The 16,000-nt window shown below is 44.1% G+C and overlaps 1 protein-coding gene across 1 annotated transcript in view; it reads right to left on the bottom strand.

The window, feature by feature from the left end:
• Window positions 1-7,235: 7,235 nt before the first annotated feature.
• The window catches only part of LOC138372103 (zinc finger protein 98-like), a 32,178-nt gene continuing 23,413 nt past the window's right edge, over window positions 7,236-16,000 (bottom strand). The window contains exon 2 of the mRNA XM_069337381.1: window positions 7,236-7,553. Within this exon, the coding sequence (XP_069193482.1) occupies window positions 7,504-7,553 (50 nt within the window). The 3' untranslated portion in view covers window positions 7,236-7,503. The remainder of the gene's footprint in view (window positions 7,554-16,000) is intronic.

Genomic DNA, 16,000 nt, shown 5'->3' with positions numbered 1-16,000 from the left:
GGAGACCAAGACAAACGAGTGTCAAGGAATAACCCCAAAAGCTTTGCGGAATCTTTGTATTCAAGGGGATGACCATAAAGGGACAAAGAGGGACGAAGAACAACCTGTTTCCGCGTAAAAGTCATGGCACAAGTCTTAGAAGTAGAGAACTTGAAGCCATGATCTGTGGCCCAAGACGACACTGCATCAATTGCAAGTTGAAGCCGGCGTTGAAGAAGAGGCGAATCATCACCCTGACAACAATGGGTAAGATCAGCGACATAGAGAGCGGAGAAGACACCAGAAGGAAGAGAGGAAAGAAGACCATTGAGGGCAACCAGAAAAAGAGTAGTGCTCAGAACACTACCCTGGGGCACACCTTCGTATTGCTGAAAAGAGGGAGAGAGAGCGGTACCAAGGCGCACCCGAAAGGAACGACGAGAGAGGAAGCTGCGGAGAAAGAGAGGGAGATGACCACGAAGGCCAAAAGAATGAAGTTGAGATAGGATATGATAACGCCAAGTGGTGTTGTAAGCCTTTTCCAGGTCAAAAAGGACGGCAACAACGGAGGTCTTCGCAGCAAAAGCAGTACGAATATAGACCTCCAAGTTCACCAGGACATCTGTCGTGCTGTGGCACTTGCGGAAACCAAATTGAGAAGGGGAGAGGAGGTGATGGTGTTCCAGGAACCACATCAGACGAACGTTAACCATACGTTCAAAGAGTTTGCAGACACAACTTGTGAGAGCAATAGAGCGAAAGTCCTTAGGGGAAGTACCCAGAGACCCCGGTTTGCGAACAGGGAGGACAACGGCATCGAGCCAGTCCTCAGGGACTGACGACGACTCCCAGATCCGATTATACAGACTCAGTAAATACTGAGACGTGCTCGGAGGGAGATGGCGAAGCATCTCATAATGAATACCATCGGAGCCCGCCGCCGTAGAACCGCAGAGGGCCAGGGCAGAACGAAGTTCAGAGAGAGAGAAGGGATCATTATAGGGAAGCTGAAGATGAGTGCAGAAATCTAAAGGACGAGACTCAAGGACAGGTTTACGAAGAAGGAAAGATTGGGGAAGATGAAGACCAGAGCTAACAGAAGAAAAGTGGGAACCCAGTTCGGAAGCGACCTGCAACGGGTCCGCCACAAGAGTATCATGGAGGTGAAGGACCGGTGAAACATCGGGAACGAACTTACCCGCTATCTTGCGGATACGCTTCCAGATCTGGGCCAGAGGGGTTTCGGACGTAATTGTTGAGACATAAGATGCCCAATATTCACGTTTAGCCGTACGGATGGCCCTACAGGCCACCGCACTTGCTTTCCGAAAGAAAAGAAAAGAATCGGCCGTCTGCCTACGGCGGTGCCTCTTCCAGGCTGCACGCTTACAGCAGACAGCCCGAGCACAGTCCGCATTCCACCAGGGAACGCACTTCCGTGGACCCCGGGAGGAAGAGCAAGGGATAGAGCGGAGGGCAGCGTTGAAGACAGTGTCATGAAAAAGGAGAAGAGCGCGAGAGAGAGGCAGAAGGGAGAGGTCAGAGAGAGTAGCACTGAGGGAAAATAGGGTCCAGTCCGCCTTAGCAAACTGCCACCTAGGGAAAGAGAGGGAAGGGCGAAAAGAGAAAAAGGAAACAAGGATGGGGAAATGATCACTTCCATGGAGGTCATCAAGAACCTGCCACGTGAAATCTAAGTAAAGAGAAGAAGAGCAGAGAGAAAGATCAAGACAAGAAAGGGTGCGAGTCCGAGAGTCCAAATGAGTGGGCTCACCAGAATTCAGAAGAGACAGGGAAGAAGAGAGGAGAAACGGCTCAAGAAGGCGACCCCGGGTATTCGTCAGAACGTCACCCCAAAGAGAATGACGACAATTGAAGTCACCCAGCAGGAGCACAGGCTCCGGCAAGGAGTCTAGGAGGTGTTTCAAATCAGGAAGAGAAAGCGGGACACTCGGGGGGAGATAAATGGAACAAACAGTGTACCATTTCCCCACAAAGACACGAGCAGCAGAACAATGGAGAGGTGAAGGAAAAAGTAAAGGAACAAAGGGAACATCAGCACGAATCAAAAGAGCAGAAGAATTAGAAGCCCCAGCAACAGCTGGGGGGGGGGGGAGAGAAAGGAATAGCCACGAAAACGACCAGGACGAGCACCAAGCATCGGCTCCTGGAGACAGACACAAAGGGGCGAAAACCGCGAAATCAGAAGTTGGAGTTCGAGGAAATTAGCGTAATAACCTCGAACGTTCCATTGAAGAATGGACAACGACGAGAAGAGAAAGGACAAAAACAGAGAACAAGGAAGAAACAAAGGCGAAAGAGCAAGAGAGCACGTTAAAGAATATCAGGGTCGGGATCAGGGTCAGCAAAGTCAGGGTTAGGGGGGCATGGGTAAACTGAGCAAAGACGGAGGGAAGGAAACGGGAGAACAGATCAGAGGTGGGCGGGTGGGGTCCGGAGGAGGAGGAGGAGGAAGAGGAGGAGACAACGGAGAGGAGCAGGCAAGGACAGCAGCAGGAAGAGGAGGGGTAGAAAGAGGGGAGCGTACCTCAGCAAGGGCAGCAACTGAAAGGGAAGCGGGGGCTAAAGAAACCTCCATAGCAGGAACAGGGGGCGCAACCACCGAAACGGGAAGGGAAGGAGCGAGAGAGGCAGAAGTAAGGGCCGAGGAAGAAAGCGAAACCTTCTTACCCGCCGGGGAGGAGGAAGGAGAGGAGCCAGGTTTATGCTTCTGACGTAAAGAGACAGGTGTTCCAGCAACCACGTACTGGGCAACGGATTCTAGCATCTCAACAGGAGAAGCTGAACGAGGGCACACATGACGGCCGTTTGGAGAGCGATGGACATCAGCCCGCACCGACAGGCGGCAGGGAGAGTCAAGAGACGGAGGGGAAGGATGGGAAGGAGGAACGGAGGGAGACGAGGAAGAAGACACAGGAGACACAACAGACTGGGTGGAAGGAAGGGGAACCCCAGACAGAGGACCAGGAGGGGGATCCTTCGGGAGAGAACCCAAAGGAACAGAGGAGGGGGCAGTGGGCGCATCTGGGTCCAAGGCCCGGAAACGGTTGTGAGTCTGAGGAAGGCGGGAAGGACGAGGAGAGGAAGAGCGCAACACGCGAGCATAAGAGATATTAGCATAAGGCGGGAGTTGGCGAACCTGGCGCCTCGCCTCATTAAAAGATAAACGCTCCCGGTGCTTCAAGTTGAGGACGGCTGCCTCAAGCTTGTAATGGACACACACACGGGAGAAGGCAGGATGGGCCTCACCGCAGTTGAGGCAACGAGCCTGGGGAGAAGTGCACTCCGATTTAGAGTGACCTTCGCCACCACACAAAGGACAGAGAGAGACAGTCCCGGAACAGCGGAGGGCACCATGCCCAAACCTCCAGCACTTGTTGCAGAGTCGAGGAGAAGGAATGTACTCCTGGACAGAGCACCTGGCACCAGCAAGAATGACAGAGGGCGGAAGGGTCCTACCATCAAAGGTAATCTTCACAACCCGGAGGGGTTGACGGCGACTACCACGAGGGGGACGAGTAAACGTGTCCACCTGGAGAATAGAATGGCCCTGGGCAGCAAGGATATGTCGAATATCGTCGTGGCAGTCGCGCAAGTCCCGAACACCGGTCGCAACATGGGGCGGGAGCAAAATAGCGCCAACACTGGCATTCAACTGAGCGTTCTTCAAGACCCGAACAGGGGTCTCGCCAAGGCAGGATAAGGCAGCCAAGCGGGAAGCAGCATCCTGAGAAGGAGCAGCAACGACATGTGTACCGAGATGAGTGGGGTTGAAAGTAATGGAGGCATCCACGGAATCAACGAGATGTCGATGGAGGGAGAAATCGTCAGGAGGCGCAGAATCAAGAGGGAGGAGATCAAAATATTTGGCCCACGAAGCGGGACCAAACAAGGCTTGATAGGTAGCAGAATTGGAAGGAATCGAGCGAGGGCGGCCGTGACGAGGACGGCGGTGAGAACCCCCAGAGAGAGAGGGGTTAAAAGGCGCAGTAGTTACAACTAGAGAAGGAGCCGCGCCAGGGGACGAGGTAGTCACCACTGGGGGCTTGGGGCTCGACCCAACCACAGAGGAGGGAGGGGAGCCAGGGGAAGGAGTCAGAGAGGCCAAAGGAGGAGCAAGGTCGGGGCCCAATGCAGCGGAGGCTACAGAGCCCGGTCTTCCAATACGAACCGACTCGGGGGCTTGGTCGCCCACCCCACGAGCCTGAGAAGGTAAACCAGAAGCAGCCGAAACAGGGGTTATCATCATTACGAAAAGAAGAATTCATTCACGAATGTGCCCCCACACCCACCATGGAGCCACAATTAGAGGCAGGACACCCAACAAGAAGCTATCGCCGGTCTTGCCGGGGCCTCCTAGGGGTGCGTCGTGAGTATAGGCCCCACAAACGCCACCTTAAGAAACCGACAGTCCGTCGAGATTGGGTTCAGTGACGAAAGGGGGATTGACAATAAATGGTTCCCCTCGCTCTCGACTTCGGGTACTACAGTTCTACGGGTGCAAGAGTATGCCTCCTCAAGCACCCGGGCATCAAAATAGAAGAAGTCCAAGGGAAGAACCAGAACGAGCAAAAGGTCGGCAGGAAACGGCAAGCAGATAGGAGAAGTGGGGGGAGAAAAACGAAACAGAAGGAAAAGGAAAAGATGCCCAGCAGAATTGGAGAGGACGGCAGCAGGAGCACAAGGCTAGAAAAGGACAGAGGACTGTCCCAAGGAGCATCACACTCCGACAGCCGCCCACTAAGCCCCCACACGGCGACAACGAGCTGAGCGGGGAGGGGGGATAGTTTAAGTAGCGAACGCATACCAACAAATACCGATTAGTATCTATAACAAAAATATTGTTCTATGGAGTTGATTTAACTTCCAGCCATGTATTTTTAAATAATCTTTAACGTTTTCTGGCTAGTTATGTTAGATTTGATTAAAAATACGCATTCTACTTGTTAACATCATAAATTAAATTTGCGATAATTTGAGCAGAGAAGTTCGACGACTGAATCACTGTGTACAGAAGGTTGATATGCCAGCAAACACTTTCCAGACAGCAATATATCTTTGATAAGTCGCTCCACGACATTGTTGCTTGGACCATCGACTTCCTTTGATATTACATATTTACATCTTATTTTGCTATGAAATTATATTTTTTCAGAGTAAAATTATGTTTTCTCATGTTCTGCATCCAGCATCCACATTATAGCGAGTAAATATACCATATTACGTCATTGCTGACGTAATGCAAGGAGGGTTTGAGTAGCTTTGGGTCTTTAGTGGACAGAATCTCCAATAGATGGGGCGAGAGTCGCCCCATCTCTCTCGCCCAGGCGGGAGTCGAAACTTAAATTAAAATTGCTATATCATTAGTCTCCAACATGATATATTTCCTTTGGTGCACTCACAATAACGATTATAGCTTAGTCTTTCTGGAAGCATGTAATATTTTAGGCTTTATTAGCGTATCTTTGTTAATTACACAACATATTGGCAAGTGCGTAGGCGTCTGCACTCCATGACCGAAAAGCTACTGAACGAAACTATAAAAACATATATATCTTCACTTGAGCTTTAAATATGTCTACTGTAATGTATTTAAAGTAAAGCTTATATTTCTATCTTTCTTAAGACATATAAAACATTTGTGTTTATTAACGAATTTACGTAAAATAAACATTGTTCTGAGAGAGTTGCTCTGTCGCTCAGTCTATGCGGGGGTCGGAGCTCGGTGATTATTAAAATACATGAATCTTCATTAGAACTTTAATTATGTCTATGATAAAGTGTTTAAAATGAGCCTTATATTACTATCTTTCTTGAGGCATATAAAAAATTTACGATTATTTACAAATTTACGTGAAATAAGCATTGTTCTGAGAGAGAGTTGCTCCGTCGATCGATCTGTCCGGAGTCGGAGCTCGGCTATTATAAAAGTACACCTATCTTCGCTTTAAATTTAAATATGCCCATGGTAAGGTATTTAGAACGAAGCTTATATATCTGTCTTTCTTGTGACATATAAAACTCTTACGTTTATTAAGGAATCTACGTGAAATAGGCATGGTTCTGAGATGAATGCTGCGGTTTTAGAACTCGACGAGCGATGAAAACTGCCACTTTTATACAACTACAAATATCTTCGGTTTTACTTAAAATATTTGTCTGGTAGAGGTTTTACATATAGATCGCGTTTCTGTCTTTCTTCTGACTAATAAATAATTTTGGTTTAATCAGTTATCAAGATGTTTTCAACAATATTCTTTCAGCGTTCGTCTTTTCCAACTTGGGCGACCCTTTTGGAAGCACGATACTTGGGTTAACCCATCCTATAGTTGGGTCTGTTTCCAACTGGGGTTCGAATATAGCTACTCACAGAGTCAGCTGATCAGCGGCCGCCCTCAAGGCCAGACGCACTAATATTTCTCCTCCAACAATATTGTTTATGGTGTTATTATGCTATATACACACACATTATATATAAATATCTACCTGTTTTATTCACCATACCTGTACAAATAAGCTGGTATGGTGCCCAAAGACCATAGTGGTCATTAGTAAACAATATGACAAGTCGTGCAGACGACGCTCCTCCCTCACCAAAATGGCGGCTCCCAACCTACTCCTCTTGCTGTTATCTCACACTATACACACGTTATATATAGGTATCTACATATGTGTTCACCATAGCGAACCACTAAGCTGGTATGGTGAGTGCAGTCAATAAATAGTGGCCACACCCAGTCAGAAGATGACGCCGACACCCTCCCTCCCACAGCATTACTCCTTCATCCATGGAGCACAGCGCTAAATATCAGCACAATCCTGCTATTATCAGAATCCTGGTCAGTTTTATCACAGTCAGGGGGCTTCAGTAATACTATCACTGCTAAATAATAGCAGTATCATATATATTATGGCATTTGTAGGCGATGCTGTGGTCACAAGCTGAACTGCGGTGCTGTGAGCTCGTGCTGCGTGCACCAGCCTTGGTGGCTTGCTCAATACCGACGCTCTAACACCCAAGAATGTTGGCCTGGATTTTTTTTCTAGGTGGCATCTGGCTATTATCAGTCGTGGCTGTACTATAGCTGCTCCTATCCCAGGCGGGGCGTTTAAATTATAGCGCTAGACACGAAATCATATATGATGTGCGCGGTTTTGGTTTTGTCACTGATATCATATATATATGATTTGCGCGGTTTAAGGGTTAAACACAAATATACTTTTATTGTTTATTATCAAGACATGTTGAGGTACACAACTGTTATCAATCAAACCTTTATCTGTACAAATCATGGAATACATTCCTAAGGAAAAGAACATCACTTATGATACAGAAATCACAATAGCGTGATACATCTAATGAACAAATCCACAAAGGCCGTAATGAGGGGTTCTAACTTGTGTCCGGGCTAAGGCGTGTGCTGAGGTCCAGCTAAGACGCGTCTGGGATCATCCAGGACGTAAATCAGTACAGCCACGATGGATCGCACCACTGTGGCTAGATCACTTCGCCACCACAGCCACACAAGCAATGCCATAATCAAGTGCTGTACCTGTCAAGTAAAAAAAGAAAAAATGATTCTCTATAATATTCTCTCTACTCTGAGTAAATACCCAACCTGTCCTCCAGTAAAGAACGTCACTTTTCGCTCTTATGCATCACACAAGGCCAAAAAATGTACTAGAAAATTAAAGCGGCTCGAGAAAGTAACGTACTGTCCCATTTTATGTTTTGGAGTCTCCGGTAAGGTATGAGAGACTACTTTAAACTGACTGTTTTCTTGACGTTGTGAAACCTTTGGAGGATGGCCTGAAACCCCGCCCATCTGAAACTGGGTAATGACGATCACTGTTATTTATCACGCTAGGCAAACTTACACTACAAAAAAGTGTGCCCAAAGCATGGGCTTTGGGCACTTTGGGCATATGCCCTTAACAAATGAATAAAATTGCACCCAAAAGATTTATTTGGTCTCGGGTCTAATACACAATAATGTACATGAACTTCACAACTCACCTGCTTGTACCATTCAAGGTAGACAACAACAACAGTTATGGTAAATAAACACTCATCTTGACAATGTTCAAATGAGCTCATATTCTGGTGTAAAAATCAAATGATAAGAAAGGTGTGTCTCTAGCACACCCTGAACAGACTGTTTTTAATTAAAAATAATTTAAAACACAGCACAACTTCTGGCTACACTGACACCACAACCATTACTCACCAGACTAATCAGACACATTACAATCTCAGATTCTACACACTCAGACTATACGCTCATTGAAGGCAAACTAACATTAATAACAGCAGTACGTCCAAGAGAACCAACAAGTGAGAAGGGTTATTCAATCAGTTCAATTTCAACAATAAGAGGATTGACTGGGAAGAAATAAATATAGACCTTGGAAACATTCATTGGGAGACCATCCTACATGACAAAACTCCCACACAGGGACTATATATAGTCTGAGTGAGTTTAGGAGGATAGGAAAATATACGAAAGACAAGAACCCCCCCTTAAGGGTGAAATTTAATGGAGTGAAGTATATGACAGAAGTGCTTTGGAATACCAGAAAATTGCAATGTGACGAGGATGACAAACTTTGGTCAATGAGACAAGACCTCTCAAAAGAGGACACAGAAAAGCTGAAAGTGAACCTTATTGAAGCGAAACGTCTGAATTGGGGATAGAAATTAAGAAAGGAATTCTTTTTTCTACAAAGTTTCAGGGTCTGTAAAGCTTGTGAAATGGTACATAAAGACAAAGCAACAAAATCATTAAAGGAAGGAGGTGTAAAGAACAAAGGAAAAGGGAACATATTCCTGACAATAGTATATACCAATATAGATGGAGTGAGAAAAAATATTGGAGTTCAAGGATATAATTCAGCTCAAAGTCACAGGTATTATCAGATTAACCCTTAAACTGCGCAACACTTCATATGACGTGTTGAGTACCTTGCTATATTTAGCGCATCACGTCATATGACGTGTTGGAGTACTACGCAAGATTTAAACAGCCCCCGGATACATGGGGTTCACCACACCTTCATCAGGGCTCTTGTAAACAGACACCATTTTAAAAAAAAATCGTGGGCCAAACTCCTGGGTGTTAGGGGCCTCAGTATTGAGTGAGCTACCAAGCCTGACGCATGCAACCTGAGCTCACAGCACTGCTGTTCAGCTTGGGACCACAGCATCGCCTAAAAATGCCATAATATACTTGTTCATGGTATTATGTAGTGATGATATTATTACAGAAGGACCCCTGACTGTGATAAAACTGACCAGAGTTCTGATAATAGCAGGATTGTGGTGATATTTAGCGCTGTGCGCCATGGAGGGAGGTGTAATGCTGTGGGAGGGAGGGTGGTGGCGATGTCTTCTGACTGTGTGTGGCCACCTTTTATTGACTGCACTCACCATACCAGCTTAGTGGTTCGCTATGGTGAACACAAATGTAGATACTTATATATAACGTGTGTATAGAGGATATAAATAGCAAGAGTAGGAGGTTGGGAGACGCCATTTTGGTGAGGGCGGTGGCGTCGTCTGCACGATTTGTCATGTTTACTGGTTACCACGATGGTCTTTGGGCACCATACCAGTTTACTTGTACAAGTATGGTGATTAAAACAGGTAGATATTTATATATAATGTGTGTATATAGCGTAATACCACCACAAACAGTATTGTTGTAGGAGAAATCTTAGTGCGTCTGGCCTCAAGGGCAGCAGCCATCAGCTGACTGTGTGAGGTCCTACGTCTTTGTGCCTTTACTCACCATACAATCTTAGATGTACAGTTATGGTTAACAAAACATTTAAATACTTATATATAACGTCTGTATATAAGAGCAAAAACAGTATGGTGGGTGGAGAATGGTGGCAAGTCAGGTGAGGTGAGGGAGTGGCAGCCACTGGCTGCCACTGCCACTCAGCATACCAACTTAGTGGTTCGTTATGGTGAACACGAATGCAGATACTTATATATAGCGTCTGTATATAGTGAATAAAAGCAAAAACAGTATCATGGGAGGAGAATGTGGGCGAGTCTGGTGACTTGAGGGAGGGCGTGAGTGGCTGACTGGTACATGGCGGTCACTCCTCGTTACTTTTTGACTCATAATAGCAACTTAGTGGTTCGTTATGGTGAACAAAATATGCAGATACTTATATATAACCTGTGTATATAGTGTAATAACCGACAAAGTATTTGTTCACTGTTTGATGAACATAATTGAATCGACAATATGCACACCATATTTTTGAGTACAGCAATGATTCACTCATTTTATTATATAAATATATTACATTACACACTATTGAATAATATTACAGCAAAAAAAATACGAAAAACCAATCAGAGACATTGAAATAATTAGGTAATTATCTCTTTGTGGCAACTCCGGCCTGACAGCTGGCGATCAACAGACCGTCTGGGACGCACGCTGAGTCAGCGCCTGTTTTTTGCCAGACCTCCCCAATATATGTCACTTACGATTTTGTATTATTTTTCCCACGATCAGTGAACACAAATTAACAGAATGTCTCATCTTGGAGACATTCATGTATCAACACGCCAAGCAGGCCACAAGAATGAGGATAGGGGATGTTCTGTCAGTACAGGATCTAGTATTCACCAGGAAAGAAGAAGAAGAGGTATTTGACATCTAGTACCTTCTTCCCTTGGGAAAGAGTGATCACGTCCTCTTGGACATTAAATACGCTATGCGATAAAATCTAGTTGAATATGGGTAGAGTGAAACACTTATTAAACTTGATTTCAAGAGAGGATGCTATGGGGAACTTAAAAATTTTTTCTTGGGTATAATTGGACAGACTTGTTGCTAGACAAGGAAGTAAATGAGATGTATGCCAAACTTTGCACAATATATGATGAAGGCACACAAACATTCATACCAAAACTGACATGCAGACCTAGGAAACAGGGTTGGTTCAACAGAAATTGCGAGAGGGCCAGAGATCAAAAGACACACGCATGGAATCATTATAGAAAGAGGCCAAAACCCCAAACATACCAGCGATACAAAGATACGAGAAACAACTACACGAGAGGCAGGTAAGTAGGTAAGGTAAGGAGAGAGGCAGAAAGGAACTTTGAGAACGGTATAGCAGACAAATATAAATCAGATCCAGGCCTTTTCTACAAATTCATTAAAGGCAAGCTGCAGGTAAAGGATAATATTCAGAGGTTGAAAATGGGGGACAGATACACGGAAAATGATAAGGAAATGTGTGAAATATTAAACAAAAAGTTCCAAAGTGTGTTATACAAAATGAGATCTTCAGAGAACCAGACACAATAAGAATTCCAGAGAACAACATAGAGCGTATAGAGGTGTCTACAGATGAAGTGGAAAATATGCTAAAGGAGCTAAGTAAGAACAAAGCAGTTGGTCCAGATGGAGTTTCACCATGGGTTATGAGAGAATGTGCATCTGAGCTCAGCATTCCACTTCACCTGATCTTTCAGGCATCCCTGTGTACAGGACCCCATAGCAGACGTGTGGAAAAAGGCTAACATAGTTCCACTCTACAAAAGTGGCAGCAGGGAAGACCCCCCCCCCCCTCAATTATAGACCTGTATCATTGACAAGTTTAACAGTGAAAATATTGGAAAAAATAATAAAATCTAAATGAGTAGAACACCTGGAGAAAAATGATATAATATCAGACAGACAGTATGGTTTTCGATCTGGAAGATCCAGTGTATCGAATTTACTTAGTTTCTATGATCGAGCAACAGAGATTTTACAGGAAAGAGATGGTTGGATTGACATCTATCTGGACCTAAAAAAGGCTTTTGACAGAGTTACACACAAGAGGTTGTTCTGGAAACTGGAAAATATTGGAGGGGTGACAGGTAAACTTCTAACATGGATGAAATATTTTCTGGCTGATAGAAAACTGAGGGCAGTAATCAGAGGGAATGTATCCGACTGGAGAAATGTCACAAGTGGAGTACAACAGGGTTCAGTTCTTGCACCAGTGATGTTCATTGTCTAAATCTAAATTCATAAAATTGTATTGTATTGTATTGTATTGTATAAATTACCTATCAGTTGGTATACGGAATTATATAAACATGTTTGCTGATGATGCTAAGATAATAGGAAAGATAAGAAACTTAGATGATTTTCATGCCCTTCAAGAAGTCCTGGACAAAATAAGTGTATGTAGCACCACTTGGCAAATGGAATTTAATGTGAATACATGCCATGTTATGGAATGTGGAATAGGAGAACATAGACCCCACAAACCTATAAATTATGTGAGAAACCTTTAAAGAATTCTGATAAAGAAAGAAATCTAGGGGTGGTTTTAGATAGAAAATTATCACCTGAGGACCACATAAAAGAACGTTGTGAAAGGAGCCTATGCCACACTTTCTAACTTCAGAATTGCTTTTAAATACATGGATGGCAAAATTCTAAAGAAATTGTTCACGACTTTTGTTAGGCCAAAGCTAGAATATGCAGCAGTTGTGTGATGCACATATCTTAACCCTTAAACCGCGCATATCATATATAAATGATATCAGTGACAAAACCGAAACCGCACACATCATTTATATATGATTTCGTGTCTAGCGCTATTTTAAACTCCCCACGTGGGATAGGGGCAGCTATAGTACAGCCACGACCGATAGTTGCCAGATGCCACCTAGAAAAAAAATCCAGGCCAACATTCTTGGGTGTTACAGCGTCAGTATTGAGCAAGCCACCAAGGCTGGCGCACGCAGCACAAGCTCACAGCACCGCTGTTCAGCTTATGACCACAGCATCGCCTACAAATACCATAATATATATGATACTGCTATTATTTAGCAGTGATAGTATTACTGAAGCCCCCTGACTGTGATAAAACTGACCAGGATTCTGATAATAGCAGGATTGTGGTGATATTTAGCGCTGTGCTCCATGGAGGGAGGCGTAAGGCTGCGCGAGGGAGGGTTGTGGCGTCGTCTTCTGACTGTGTGTGGCCACCATTTATTGACTGCACTCACCATACCAGCTTAGTGGTTCGATATGGTGAACACAAATGTAGATACTTATATATAACGTGTGTATAGAGTGAGATAACAGCGAGAGGAGTAGGTTGGGAGCCGCCATTTTGGTGAGGGAGGAGCGTCGTCTGCACGTCTTGGCATGGTGTTTACTGATGGCCACTATGGTCTTTGGGCACCATACCAGCTTATTTGTTCAGGTATGGTGAATAAAACAGGTAGATACTTATATATAATATGTGTGTATATCACGAAAATAAACACGCGTGATTTAAAAATGTGACAATGTCAGACCACGGAGGAAAAATGAAACAGGAATTTCCTTAAGTACTTTCGTATATTAATACTCCTTCTGAAGATGTATTAATATACGAAAGTACTTAAGGAAATTCCTGTTTCATTTTATATATAATATGTGTATATAGCATAATAACACCACAAACAATATTGTTGAAGGACAAATATTAGTGCGTCTGGCCTTGAGGGCGGCCGCCGATCAGCTGACTGTGTGAGTAGCTACGTCTTTGTGGCCTTTACTCACCATACAAGCTTAGATGTACAGTTATGGTGAACAAAACATGTAAATACGTATATATAACGTCTGTGTATAGTGAATAAATACAGAAAGAGTATTGTAGGAGGTGAATGAGGGTGAGTGAGGTGGTGTTGAGGGAGGGAGTGGCAGTGAGTGGCTTGCTGGTGTTTGGCGGTCACTCCTCGTTTTTTGACTCACAAGACCAACTTAGTAGTTCGTTATGGTGTACAAAACATGCAAATACTTATATATAACCTGTGTATATAGTGTAACAACAGCAAAACTATTTGTTTATTGTTTTATGAACATAATAATTGAATCACTAATATGCACACCATAATTTTGAGTACAGCGATGGTTCACACATTTTATAATATAAATATACTACAATTCACTGTATAGAATAATATTACTGCAAAAAAACTAAGAAAAAATCAGAGACATTGAAATAATTAGGTAATAATATATTTGTGGCAACTGCCGTCTGACAGCTCGGGCGGAGTAGACCTCATCTGGCGAAGGCTCTGCCAACGCTTCTTTTTTGCCACACTTCCCTACCCTATTGCGGCTAAAATATGCCACCTACAATTTTTTGGTTATTTTTTCCGTGATCAGGGAACAAAAATGAACACTTCTATAAGACGAAAGAATTTTTTGGATTTTTTATTTTGTTGCGCCTGTGGGTGTGAATTCCATTTGGGCCCCTAGCGGTTTGAGGGTTAAGAAGCACATCAACAAACTGGAAAAGGTGCAAAGACATACTACTAAGTGGCTCCCAGAACTAAAGGGCAAGAGCTATGAGGAGAGGTTAGTGGCATTAACCCTTAAATGGCGTATAGCTATAGTGTATACCATTTGACACCCACAGGCGCATACCAAAAAAAAAAAAAAATCGTAAGCGGCATATATTGCCCACTATAGGGCGGGGAATTCTGGCAAAAATCAGGCGCTGACTGAGCGTGCGTCCCAGATGATCTGTTGATCACCAGCTGTCAGGCCGGAGTTTCCACAAAGAGATAATTACCTAATTATTTCAATGTCTCTGATTGATTTTTCGTAGTTTTTTTGCTGTAATATTATTCAATAGTGTGTAGTGTGATATATTTATATAATAAAATGAGTGAATCATCGCTGTACTCAAAAATATGGTGTGCATATTGTTGATTCAATTATGTTCATCAAACAGTGAACAAATACTTTGTCGGTTATTACACTATATACACAGGTTATATATAAGTAGATGCATGTTTTGTTCACCATGACGAACCACTAAGTTGGTATGCTGAGTGGCAGTGGCAGGCAGTGACTGGCTGCCACTCCCTCCCTCACCTCACATCACCTCACCTGAGTTGCCACCATACTGTTTTTGCTTTTATATACAGACGTTATATATAAATATTTACATGTTTTGTTCACCATAACTGTACATTTAAGCTTGTATGGTGAGTAAAGGCACAAAGACGTAGCTACTCACACAGTCAGCTGGTGGCGGCCGCCCTCAAGGCCAGACACACCAATATTTCTCCTACAACAATACTATTTGTGGTGTTATTACACTATATACACACATTATATATAAATATCTACCTGTTTTATTCACCATACTTGTACAAGTAAACTGGTATGGTGCCCAAAGACCATCGTGGTCATCAGTAAACAACATGGTAAGTCCTGCAGACGACGCTCCTCCCTCACCAAAATGGACGGCTCCCAACCTACTACTCTCGCTGTTATCTCACACTATACACACGTTATATATAAGTATCTACATTTGTGTTCACCATAGCGAACCACTAAGCTGGTATGGTGAGTGCAGTCAATAAAAGGTGGCCACACACTCAAAAGACAACGCCACCATCCTCCCTCCCACAGCATTACTCCTCCCTCCATGGCGTACAGCGCCAAATATCACCACAATCCTGCTATTATCAGAACCCTGGTCAGTTTTATCACAGTCAGGGGTCTTCTGTAATAATATCATCGCTACATAATAGCATGAACAAGTATATTATGGCATTTTTAGGCGATGCTGTGGTCACAAGCTGAACAGCAGTGCTGTGAGTTCATGCTGCGTGCATCAGGCTTGGTAGCTGACTCAATACTGAGGCCCCTAACACCCGGGAGTTTGGCCCACGATTTTTTTTTTAAATGGCGTCTGTTTACAAGAGCCCTGATGAAGGTGTGGTGAACCCCGTGTATCCGCGGGCCGTTTAAATCTTGCGTAGTACTCCAAAGCATCACATGGCAGCCACATGTGATGCTTGTCTGCCACCCACTGCCACCCCACTGTGATGCCTGCCACCCACAGGCAGCTAAGTACATGGAGTCCAAGCATGTTATAGCAAAACCAAAGTAACCACCCAAAATCAACTCATTCCATCTCAAATAAGTTTCAAAACAATCCTCTACGGCTGTGAGTACCAGTGCATGCT

Source organism: Procambarus clarkii, chromosome 37 (assembly GCF_040958095.1).
Source record: "Procambarus clarkii isolate CNS0578487 chromosome 37, FALCON_Pclarkii_2.0, whole genome shotgun sequence".
NCBI classification, from domain to species: Eukaryota; Metazoa; Arthropoda; class Malacostraca; order Decapoda; family Cambaridae; genus Procambarus; species Procambarus clarkii.
Note: the sequence above shows the minus strand (reverse complement) of the source record. Positions and strands in the feature narration are given on the sequence as shown.